Raw genomic sequence first — 10,391 nt, forward strand, 5'->3', positions numbered from 1 at the left:
CTACATCAAGCATAAGCTATTACCCTGTGAAGCATTGTTCCAGGGAAGCAAATGAAGTGAAGCAAATGAAGTGGCTCACACGTTAGCTAAGCATAGCTATTTTAATAACTTATGCTGTAATTGGGACGATGATCCTTCTAGTTTTATGTTGGATAGGTTATTGCATGATGTAAGGATCATTTGATTTCAGGGCGATAAGTTTTTTACGCATTTTTTTCCTCTCCAGGTACCTAAGAGAACTGGGAAGTTTTTAATGAGGCAGCTTATTTGCTTAATATATTATGATTTAAAACAAAATTAACAAACTGTATCCAACCAAATACAAAGTTCTTGCCGGCATCCATACATACCTTTCAAGTTTCAACCCTAGATCTTCCACTTGCGTCACTACTCCCGTTTTTTTTTTTTTGACAGCACCACTCCCCCGAACTTGAGCTCCCTATTCAGATTCACCCACCCGACGGAGCCGGATTCCGTCGGACCAAACCCTAGAACCGGTCGCCACTCCGACAGTTGCCGTCGTCGCCATGCCCCGCCGCAGCCACTGCCAGAGCAACGCGCCCATTGACCTCGACGGCGACGATGGTGAGCGTCCCCCCTGCCCTCCCTCCCCCTCCCCTTCCCTCTGCGATTCTAGGCTTTTTGTTTTGATTCCTGGGGATGCTTGGTGACCCGCTTGCTGCGAAGATGGTTAATGCTGCACTTTGGGTTCTCCTTCCTCTGTAAGGGTTTAGATGGTTTGTGAATATATAGGTCAAGGTACCCTTTCCATTAATTCTGCGGCGTACATGATGTCAATGTTGGGAATATGGCGGTTCATTTCCCATAAGGACCCGTATTGCTAGGCTCGATTGATCAGCTGGTGCTTGCATAGGAAATGTATTGTGTAGAGGGTGCTGTTTTTTATGCTTATGCTTAAGGAGTATAAATGTTTCGATTTTGTCTATTACTTCCTCTCTTCCTAAATATAATATGTTCTAGCACTTTAAATTGAACTTCCAGGACATCATATATATTTAGGAACAAAGGGAGTAGTTACCATTGTTCACCAAGCTGAGCAGTGGGCAGAAGACCCAACACCTTTTTGCAATTGCACAATTCTAGGAGCCAATCAATGTGTAGCTGCTGTCTAGATGAGAGATCGCCACCATGTAGAACACTCTAATTCAACCAAAAAAATTGCTTTAAAAAAAATTCAGGCCCTGCTAAAAGTGCTAGCATCTAAACTTGAAACTGGAGGAGGTTTACATGAATCTTTCTTCTTTCCTCATTTCAAGTTTTCCGTTTGAGATATCAATTAGAAAGGATATTAGCTTAGCGCTTTCTTTGATTTGCTGACACATTCAAAATCTGCAGTATAGTCATTATTTATCAGCATAGTTTTGTTAGTGTGCACATAGTGTGTTCACTTATAGGATTTGTAGCCCAGTGCATTACACTATCAAGATATAGGATAGTTCCTGTCTCATATATTGGAAGTTGCAACTAAAAAGAGTTACCTATGGTTTGAGGTCAGATTATGATTTTGCAGTTTGTTGAAATTCTTATACTTGGAATACGTTTTTTAGCCTGTCAAACTGTTTGCATCTTGATTCTTGAGAAGGCAGCATATCCTATCATTTGTCCATTTACTCCTCATTTTCCTGCTATCATTTCTGGGTTAACACTTAAGTGTCTTCAGCAAGATTATGAAATAATTGCTCATGGTGCTCTTGATCGGTAGATTATTAGATTATTGTTAGTACTTATTTGATTCAACATTGCTACTCCATCTGTATGAAAGAATACTATATGGTGGATAGTTTTCTTGTATTATTTTTGTGGAACAATCAGTGTTCTTGTTTCAAAATGTTAATTTGTTTGTATGGAGGACTAGCAGAACAGAACAATGTTGTTGCCTAGATGAGGGTTTATCATGTGTCAGAACATGATAAGGATTCTTATAACCGAAGGTTGCAAATGTGATCAAACTCATCTTTCGAGCGAATTGAGAATAACTAAGGAAAAGGGTACTTTCTTGTTTAAAACTGCGATGGGTTTGTTTTCCTTGATGCTATCTAGAGTTCTTCCATTTTAATTCGTCAGGAGAAACTATTTGACCCTATAAAGGCATGAACTTTAAATCCTTTGTACGCTCGGTGTAAATAGACAGTGGTTGTTACTTATGCTCGGTTCTTTGCCGAGCGTTAATTTTATTTAGCACAACAATAAATATGATTTTTCTAGATAGGGAGAATGAACTTTAGACGCATGCAGTTTCTTTATGGTAGTATCTTGAGTTGTAATGTCATTCCTATGTTTTGTCGTGTAGAGTGCAAGAGCAAGCGTTCTCGAACAAGTAGAGCGCCAACAGCGAAGAGCTCAAATCGCATTGCGAGTAGCAAGAGGGACAAGACAAATCAAGACAAACTGGATACCCATATTTTTGATCTATACATTGAGTATGTGTGCTTTCCTTTGTCACCAGGATTGATTAGTTGGTCTTCCTGGAGATATTTTTTTTACTTATTTTCTGCTGCAAATTTGTGCACATAGGGATCTTTGGAAGCACATAGATGAAGACAAGAAAAGTTCTTATGCATATTTGGATTCCTTATGGTTTAACAGTTATATTAACGCGAGCGACGAAAAGAAATCAAAAATTCTTAAATGGACGAAGTCTCTGAAAATATTTTCAAGACAATACGTGTTTGTCCCTATTGCTTGTTGGTAGGTTAATCTTATTTATACCTTAGGCATGAACTTCTTTGGTTGCCAAAGAGAGACGAAATTAACTTTCCTGACTACAGGGGACACTGGAGCCTCCTTGTCTTGTGCCACTTTGATGAGACAGACTGCTCAGATACTAAAAAAGGACCACGCATGCTTCTGCTGGATTCACTTAATCAAACAGATCCGACAAGGTTGCAATCAGATATCAGAAGGTGTGATCCCTTTGTCCCTTCCTTTCAAATCTCCAAGATACTTATAATACTGATCTGAATGATAATACATATGTTATGCTATGGTAATGGTCATGTGACTGACCATTTGTTTGGTAAAGTAGATGATTCAAAAAATAGAAACAAGATGCTGCCAGATGACGTATGTACCAAATAGGTGATTCAAGCCAGTGGGCTAGTCCAGTCAGTAAGTATTTACATATATCATCGAACTGTCAGAGGATCAACAACTAGCAAAAGACCTCCCATCAAATTCAACTTTACTACAGCATATCACAAATTATCTGACAGTTGCCATACATAGTTATTGGTTCTGATGGTTTCGGCATTTAGCAATCCTTGCTATTTGTCCGGGAAGAATTTAGTCTATTTTCGTGGAAATGAATGACTTCAACTGTATTACCTCTGTTCGACAATGTAAGATGTTTTGGTAGGCTATTTTAGCCTCCGAAAACATCTTATATTTAAAAACTGAGGTATTACATATCTATGCTTGTGAGAAATGGCAAAACTGTATCATGCTAAGAGCTCTAGAATCCGATGGTTTCTTTAGCTTTTCTTTTCTGGTATGCCAGATTCATTCGAGGTATTTATGAAACGGAAGAACGGGAAGAAAGCGTGCACTTTATAAACAAAATCCGTCTTGAGTTTCCCAAGGTATGATGGTTAATATCAAGCGTACTGGTCACCAGTTGATAATTCTTTTTTGAATCTGGAGTTTTTGACATGGTCCATAAACAACTGTGCAGGTGCCACAGCAAAATGGGGAGGAATGTGGTATATATGTTCTGTACTTCATCCACTGTTTTCTTCACAGCAAAAAATTGGCAGAGGTTCTTGAAAACAAAAAACTGGATGAAAACTTCGGCCAGCTGGTGTGTCATATTGTTATGCATTTTCCTTCTTCATACTATTCTACCTATCAAATGCTATGCTAATTAGTTTGATCTCTATGAATAGTTTCATGATGGCTCATTTGAACCAGAAGAATTTGAGAACTTCCGCAAGGATGTTCATTCATTTCAAGTGTATGTTTTCCAGGTTATGTTGTATTTATTCCATGCATGTCAAATTTAGTGCTCTCACTGTATTTTTTTTTGTATGATTCTGCAGGAAAAGGAGTACCGCAGTTGAAGATCAGGATTGATCGTAACATTGCAATGCATATATGTAGTTAATTATTACGAGACAATCGAAAGTTTTAACTTCCCTGGTGGCAAATTCGGAGAAAGTTTGAAGGTTCTGGAGAAAGCTGGTGATAATATATACAGCTTATGTAGCTTAGTGGAAGTTAACTGTTTGTCCGAACATCGAGCTTCATGTCAGTTAGCATCTAATTACGCGCATGGTATGCGTAGATGCTTCCTTTTTAGCATTTTTAGAGGGTGTTTTATGATCTGTATTTTGGGGTGTTCAAATCCGATTTAGATGCAAACCGTGGAAATGGCCATAAACTGCTGTAGTTCATTTTTCTTTCGATGAATCTAATCACTCCGGCAAAGCTTGTGCAAACAATTGGCATATGGTTTCTATGGATTCAGCTCAACCCGTCTTTGATCACCCCTGTTTGTATTAGTATCCGTATTGGCATTTTTTTCAGGTCTGTTAGACAATCTTATGTACTCCACTTGATATCGGTAATGCCACAGCCAAGAGGGTTGTTCCCCTGCTGAGTCTGCCTCATGTAGGGAAACGGTGCACCTGAGGTGTCCAGCTAGAAATGTGAGCTATGCAATGGCCCGCATGACTGCTGCATATTACCAGAAGCAAACTTGGAACATGAGTAAGTTGAACCAGTCAGTTTGCCTCAACAAGAGAGGAACCACATATGACATAAGTGGCAAAAAATGACATTAAAATGCAAGAGTTTAAGATACTCATTCTGGTTTCACTATGGCAAACACTGGGGTTTCATATGATTGTGCATCTGTGTGGGTTGACAATTGGCATATATACCTTGACTTGCTGTTGCAACAGTTGCACATATTCTATGATTTTGTTGAGCATGACAGCCTTGCCTACCACCTGAAAAAGGCATCATTTTCTCGATTTTAACTATGTGCATACCAAGTTCTAAAGCTAAGCTACTTGATCAAGAGACAGCTATTGCCATGATATTTCTTTTTGCTGTTATGCCTTGTTGCAACCTGCCACAAGATCGAGCAGCAGCTTCATCCTCTGGCTGATAGTATTCTCTCTTCTCATCTGACCAAGAGAAGAGAAAGGAAAATAAGTTCTACAGAAGAAATGATCCATGGCGTACTCACAGCGACTCCACACACGCCCATTGGTAGGTTTGATTCATTGGATGCATACATGCATAGCTAAGTGCATGTACCGTTTATCACTTCACATGAGCACATGAGGAATTAGATATATGGATCTCAATTTCGTAACCATGAAGATATTCACATGAGAGCTGACCGTCCACGCTCCCAGCCACCCTTTGTAGGCACTAAGCTTTTGCATTACTAAGGAGAAGGGTTGTCACTGGATCGCTTGAGTCACTCAGTTTGACACATGGAGAGGAGCCTTTGCCCTCTTCTTGCCAACGGTGAGGCACCATCAAACAACACCCATGCACCAGTAAGCAGTGAGCTAAGACAAGGCAAAGTCTTTTTTAATGTTTCTCTTTCCTCCATATCATCAATTATCCTACGTGACATCGCTAAGATATAACCATTGTACATGCCCTAAGTAGGGGTTCCCCATTTTTAGGCATGTTGTATGCCCATCTCCTGCATAACACTATCAGGATTATCCACTTGATGCATTGGAATGGTTTCAGCAGTCTTAAGTATATTTTTGTATCAATAGTCTTGAGGTAGGAGAAAGGTGAATGTTTGAGCCACTCTGACCACAGTCCACATACCAGAGGCAGGCATATTTCTTCACCTATTTGCACCGTAGAAGGAAAAGAAGGTGAATGCTTGAGGCACAGAGCTGGGTCATCTGACGAGTTTGTCACGGGATCGATCAGATCTGATCGATCAGAACTGTCGTACAGAACGGCTTTGTCTCGCACCGCTTACCGCTCACATTTAAAACTGAAACCGGGTCAGCAGCACCCACAGAGGAGTCAAAATCCAAAATAGCTGCAGAAAAGGGGGCAAGCAAGAAAGAGGCGTCCCCTCTCCCCCAAAATCGAGCTCGCCGTCGCCCAAATCAACCAGATCGCTCTCCGCTCTGGAGCGCCCGCCGCCATGCTTCGCCGCAGCAGCCGTAACCCCAGCCGCAGCAGCCGCAGCCAGGTGTTCGTCGACCTGGACAGCGACGACAGCGACGGCGAGGGTGAGCCTCCCATTTTCTATTCTCGAACGATTAAGCATGTCCTCGTGATTATTGGTATGCCTGTTGCCGTGATGCGTACATATATTGGAATACTCGTTCTTCAGTTTGGGTTTAGACTGTTGCTCGATCCTTGTGTAATAATTTCATAAATGTGGAGATGCTTTCTGGGTTAATTTCGTGCTTGGAAACTGCTTTACTATCGTGCTTGTCCTGGTATAAATCTCGCTTACAATTAAATGGTTGCTTCTTTGCTAGCTTCTTGGAGTCTTGGTAATAGGGCAGGGCTGTCGCCTCTGCATTCTAGATACCCATACAGATGATGTGATTCCGTAAATCAAGGACATTTAGTGGTCTAGATCTGTAAGGACTAGTATCTGCATCCAAATCAAGGCACTCAAGCTTTGTATGCATATGCACTGGATTTTTGAATGGGGCTGTGCTTCCAGTGCACCATTTTGGTGGCTTCATGCGTCATACCTGTTTTGAAGGCTGTCTTCAAAGATGGCAGTCTGCTCTCCCAGGTGAATGCCTCTGGCCTTCGCTTGTTCGATCTGGCTTTGATCCTTGTAGCTAGCTCCGCAGGTGTTTTGGCTTTTAATTTCGCTTGTCATTATGGTTTGTTCTGCCGAAGCTGGACACGTTTTTCCTCTATGCTTTGCGTGATCGTAACTTAGCTTACATCTATGCTTATGCAGCATAGATTATTATCTCTTTGGGTTAGGAGTAATTTTCCTCACCATTCATAAACCATAGTTGTGCCTTTTTCTTTGAAAGGAGCACAGCTGCCCACTCTTTTTATGCTCGGTTAATGTGGCCATTCATTGTTAACTATGCCAGATGCGTATTCTGCATCTTATTTTGTTTAATTAAGCTCACCCCCAAAAGATAATTTTGAAGTTGATGTCCTAAAGGAGTAGATTTTTTCTTTTGGTCTAGTAGATATGTATCTGTATCTTGATTTCTATGTAATTTCTATTTTTGCATGTGTAGAGTGCAAAAGCAAGCGCTCTCGACCAAGCAGAAGGGAAACCGTGGAGACATCAGAGAGCCCCCAAAATGTATTACCCTCCTGTGGTGATGACCTTCTCCCAAAAAGAAGTTCAAAGCGCATCACAAATAGCAGGATGGCCAAAACGAACACAAACAAGTTGGATACCGATATTTTTGAATTGTACATGGAGTATGTCCTGCTTTTGACTACTTCTTCTTCTTCTTTCAATGCTTGGTTTTCTTATTTGATGCTATAACTTTGTGCATAGGGTTCTTTGGAAGCGAATAGACGAAGATAAGAAGAGTGCATATGCATACTTTGATTCGCTATGGTTTAACATGTACAACAGCGGGAATAATAAATCAAACGTCCTTAAGTGGATAAAGGCTAAGAAGATATTCTTAAAAAAATATGTTTTTGTCCCTATTGTCTGTTGGTAGGTCAATTACTCTCCTTATTACTTTGTGAATTGACCTATTTTTCTTTTCCAATAATATAGTCTCATATTTGCATTTTCTTCACCATAGGGGACACTGGAACCTCCTTGTCTTATTCAATTTTGGCGAGACAAACTACTCGGATACTAAGAAAAAACCACGTATGCTTCTGCTGGATTCACTCAAAACAACAAATCCTATAAAGTTGCGATCAGCTATCGAAAGGTCTGATTCCTTTATGTCCCTTTTTGTGGGCCTTCAAAGTGATCATAGTAGCGCTCTGTTTGTAGACATGATTTACACTTCACATATCACATAGTAGGCAACCTTGTGTTATGCTTTAAATATCGTAGTTTTATTTTGTATTCTTCACCGGCATTACCAGATTGGTTGTTGATATTTTAAAAACTGAAGAGCGGCAAGACAGCGAGCAGTTCATAAACGAAGTCCACCTTGAGTTTCCTGAGGTATGTTAGTTAACATCTCAAATTCATTATTCACATCTACATCATTGCTTCTGATTTTAATTTCTCATCGTGGCACATTGGTACTTAAACAACTTTGCAGGTGCCACAGCAAACTGGGGATGAATGTGGCATATATGTTCTTTTCTTCATCTACTGTTTTCTTCTAAACGAAAAACTGGGAGAAGATTTCAGCCAGCTGGTGCATCACATTTTCAACCTTTTCTAGACTTCCCTACGTGTAACTTTTTTTTTTACTAATATTACTTCATCTCTATGATTTAGTCCAAGGACGTCATGTTCAATTCAGAGGAACTAGAAAAATTCCAGAAGGACATTGACTCATTTCAAGCGTATGTTTCTGGTGCTGTCTTTATTCTCTGCAAGTTCAACCGTAATCTTGTTGCCCTTTTTATCCGTCTGCAGGAATAGAAATGTATTACCCTCGTGCAAGCCCTCTTTTGATGATGATGACCACCTCTCAGAAAGAAGTTCAAAGCACATTGCAAATAGCAGGAGGGGCAAAACGAAAGAAGACAAGTTCGATACTGATATTTTTGAATTGTACATGGAGTATGTCTTGCTATTTTCTTTCTTTTCTTATTTTTTCAACACTACTTTTTCTTATTTGCTCCTATAACTTTGTGCATAGGGATCTTTGGAAACGAATAGATGAAGATAAGAAGAGTGCATATGCATACTTTGATTCAATATGGTTTTACATGTATAAAAGCGGGGATAATAAACCAAACATCCTTAAGTGGATAAAGGCTAAGAAGATATTCTCAAGACAATATGTTTTTGTCCCTATTGTCTGTTGGTAGGTATACTCGTTAATACTTTGTGAAGTGACCTATTTTGCTTGTCCAATATGGTATCATACTTGCACTTTCTTCAACATAGGGGACACTGGAACCTTCTTGTCTTATGCAATTTCGGAGAGACAAACTACTCGGATACTAAGAAAAAGCCTCGTATGCTTCTGTTGGATTCACTCAAAACAACAGATCTGGCAAATCTGCCATCAACCATCAAAAGGTCTGATTCCTCTATATCTCTTTTTGTAGGCCTCTAAAATAAACATGGACGCGGTGATTTTGCTGACATGATTTACACTTGCCATAGCAATTAGTAGTAGTTGGCAAGCTTGTGTTATACTACTACTTAGAATATCACGGTTTTATTTTGTTTTCTTCACCTGTATTACCAGATTCATTGTTGATATTTTAAAATCTGAAGAGCGGCCAGACATCGAGCAGTTTATAAATGAAGTCCATCTTGAATTTCCTGAGGTATATGATTTAACATCTTGAAGTTATATTTCACGTCTGCATCAGTGCTTCTGATTTCAATTTCTCATGATGAAACATTGGTACCTAAACAACTTTGCAGGTGCCACGGCAAACTGGTGATGATAGTGGCATATATGTTCTTTTCTTTATCCACTGTTTTCTTCAAAACGAAAAACCGGGAGAAGATTTCAGCCAGCTGGTGTGTCACACATTTCAAGCTTTATATACTTTCCTACATGTTTACTACTAATTTTCGTTTTGTCTGTATGATTTAGCCCAAGGACGTCATGTTCAATTCAGAGGAATTAGGAAATTTCCAGAAGGACATTGGTTCATTTCGAGCGTACGTTTCTCGTGTTATCTTTATTTTCTGCACGTTCAATCGTGATCTTGTTGCCTTTGTTTATGCGTCTGCAGGAATAGGAATACCGAAGTTGAAGATTAGTGTGGATGCCAGGACTGCACCAAGTAATGGAAGATTGGTGCTCGCTTGTTAGTTATCATCAGACCATTTGACCTTCCACTATGTCATGGACTCCTGTGGTAATTAGAGAATTTCTGTGTTTCTTACCTAGCTAGCATAATACGTTATCTATGTGAGATACATCTTCTCTGGTAGCGACAAATCCCGAGGAGTTGGAAGACTGCCAAGAAACTGTTGGTTACACAGTTTTTGAGCTTGGATTTGCTACCACCCTTTTAATCGATTTATAGAGATTCGAGCTGATGGGTTCTTAGCTAGAGTATCTTAGAATATGTTGTGTCACCTGGCCATGTGATTGGAGTGCACGCGAGATACTTTTGAGACCTTAACTAGTTTGTTGAACACCTGAACCAACTAACGAATTTAAACATTAATTGTGTGGTGCGACAGTTGGTTCAGGTATTTCTTAAGCACCTGAACCAAGCAGTGACATTGCTGCGGATTTCTATGCTGCATTCCAGGCTTCATTACTTCAGACTTAATACTAACT

At 39.9% G+C, this 10,391-nt stretch overlaps 2 protein-coding genes across 4 annotated transcripts; both read left to right on the forward strand.

The window, feature by feature from the left end:
• Positions 1-394: 394 nt before the first annotated feature.
• Positions 395-4,502, forward strand: LOC127294090 (probable ubiquitin-like-specific protease 2B). 2 transcript variants are annotated; one of them, XM_051323834.2, is made up of 8 exons: positions 398-585; positions 2,312-2,441; positions 2,536-2,709; positions 2,790-2,924; positions 3,518-3,599; positions 3,692-3,817; positions 3,903-3,970; positions 4,056-4,502. In XM_051323834.2, the coding sequence occupies exons 1-8, from the start codon at positions 528-530 to the stop codon at positions 4,087-4,089; spliced, it is 807 nt and encodes a 268-aa protein (XP_051179794.1). In that variant the 5' UTR covers positions 398-527; the 3' UTR covers positions 4,090-4,502. The 2 variants fall into 2 exon arrangements, with proteins under 2 accessions (XP_051179795.1, XP_051179794.1); XM_051323835.2 differs by lacking the exon at positions 2,536-2,709 and having other exon boundaries at positions 395-585.
• Positions 4,503-6,000: 1,498 nt separating this feature from the next.
• LOC127294091 (uncharacterized) lies at positions 6,001-10,154 on the forward strand. 2 transcript variants are annotated; one of them, XM_051323837.2, is made up of 14 exons: positions 6,001-6,233; positions 7,224-7,380; positions 7,493-7,660; positions 7,752-7,886; positions 8,047-8,128; positions 8,229-8,327; positions 8,411-8,478; positions 8,552-8,698; positions 8,778-8,945; positions 9,029-9,163; positions 9,336-9,417; positions 9,518-9,616; positions 9,693-9,760; positions 9,835-10,154. In XM_051323837.2, exons 1-14 carry the CDS (start codon positions 6,146-6,148, stop codon positions 9,860-9,862), a joined length of 1,524 nt encoding a protein of 507 aa, XP_051179797.1. In that variant the 5' UTR covers positions 6,001-6,145; the 3' UTR covers positions 9,863-10,154. The 2 variants fall into 2 exon arrangements, with proteins under 2 accessions (XP_051179797.1, XP_051179796.1); XM_051323836.2 differs by having other exon boundaries at positions 6,007-6,233; positions 7,224-7,413.
• Positions 10,155-10,391: the final 237 nt, after the last annotated feature.

The sequence above is a fragment of the Lolium perenne genome, chromosome 4 (genome assembly GCF_019359855.2).
Source record: "Lolium perenne isolate Kyuss_39 chromosome 4, Kyuss_2.0, whole genome shotgun sequence".
NCBI lineage: Eukaryota > Viridiplantae > Streptophyta > Magnoliopsida > Poales > Poaceae > Lolium > Lolium perenne.

What these genes read in the sequence shown, in the direction of transcription:
- LOC127294090 (XM_051323834.2), top strand. Translation starts at nt 528, where the DNA reads ATGCCCCGCCGCAGCCACTGCCAGAGCAACGCGCCCATTGACCTCGAC. An exon ending in TTGCAATCAGATATCAGAAG is followed by an intron (nt 2,925 to 3,517) that starts GTGTGATCCCTT and finishes CTGGTATGCCAG; the next exon opens with ATTCATTCGAGGTATTTATG. An exon ending in ATGAAAACTTCGGCCAGCTG is followed by an intron (nt 3,818 to 3,902) that starts GTGTGTCATATT and finishes CTCTATGAATAG; the next exon opens with TTTCATGATGGCTCATTTGA.
- LOC127294091 (XM_051323836.2), top strand. Translation starts at nt 6,146, where the DNA reads ATGCTTCGCCGCAGCAGCCGTAACCCCAGCCGCAGCAGCCGCAGCCAG. An exon ending in ATTTTTGAATTGTACATGGA is followed by an intron (nt 7,414 to 7,492) that starts GTATGTCCTGCT and finishes CTTTGTGCATAG; the next exon opens with GGTTCTTTGGAAGCGAATAG. An exon ending in GAGAAGATTTCAGCCAGCTG is followed by an intron (nt 8,328 to 8,410) that starts GTGCATCACATT and finishes TCTATGATTTAG; the next exon opens with TCCAAGGACGTCATGTTCAA.